Source organism: Capsicum annuum, chromosome 8 (genome assembly GCF_002878395.1).
Source record: "Capsicum annuum cultivar UCD-10X-F1 chromosome 8, UCD10Xv1.1, whole genome shotgun sequence".
NCBI classification, from domain to species: domain Eukaryota; kingdom Viridiplantae; phylum Streptophyta; class Magnoliopsida; order Solanales; family Solanaceae; genus Capsicum; species Capsicum annuum.
The window spans coordinates 40,326,846-40,327,693 of record NC_061118.1 but is presented as its reverse complement, the minus strand read 5'-3'; the positions used below and the strand labels follow the sequence as shown (position 1 = coordinate 40,327,693).

The 848-nt window shown below is 38.8% G+C and overlaps 1 protein-coding gene across 1 annotated transcript in view; it reads left to right on the top strand.

Moving 5' to 3' along the window:
* Positions 1 to 632, top strand: part of LOC107846817 (F-box/LRR-repeat protein 15) — a 12,765-nt gene extending 12,133 nt beyond the window's left edge. Inside the window, exons 16-17 of the mRNA XM_016691100.2 lie at positions 99 to 185; positions 299 to 632. Of these exons, the coding sequence (XP_016546586.1) occupies positions 99 to 185; positions 299 to 391 (180 nt within the window). The 3' untranslated portion in view covers positions 392 to 632. The remainder of the gene's footprint in view (positions 1 to 98; positions 186 to 298) is intronic.
* Positions 633 to 848: the final 216 nt, after the last annotated feature.

Here is an 848-nt window from a genome sequence, read left to right as displayed (position 1 = left end):
AAAATCACAAGCACATCCATAAGTGCTTGTGCAATTGAAATACTTGTGATACAATTGCCTTGTGGAGGTATTCCTTACTCTTACTACTTGTCTTACAGTCCTGCAACATTGACGAGGAAGCTGTCGAAGCTGCCATATCACGATGTATGATACTTGAGACGCTTGACGTACGCTTTAATCCCAAGGCGAGGAGTTCTTTTGATGCTTATACTATGCCCTATATTGATTATTATGCATCATTTATTGATAGTAGAGCTCCTTTGCGAATTTGCTCATGATCCTTTTTGCCATTTAACAGATTTGTCCACTGGGCATGACGAGGTTGCGTGTTGCATGTCGTGTTGCATGTCCCAGTTTGAAACGTATCTTCAGCAGCCTAGTCCCATCGTGAGGCGATGAAATTCGGATATATTTGTGTAGGCTGGCTATTAGCAATATGTTTGAGGTTCATGTTTTATGTATAGTTAAACTATATATGTGGCTCTGTGATTAGTGAACGTACAACGAGCTTCATACATATAACACCTTAGTATTTTGTCGTTGGCTTTCACATTTTATGATTTGGTTGAACACACTTAATGCAACTTTATTCCAATCAATAAAGAAATAAAACTAGAACTTGTATGGGGCAATATTAGTTAGTGGTAGCCCGCTTGTATGGGGCAATATTAGTTAGTGGTAGCCCGCTTGTGCTTTTCAGAAGATTTCACCTTTGATGTAGTTCTCCCTTGTGAGAATTGTCGTGTCTGCCTAGTTGGGTATTTGCGGGTTTTCAATATTTTGTGCTATAACGTTGTTGTACTATTTGGTCTGCTGTTTGTATTATTTCCCTTTTGGACAAAGTAATA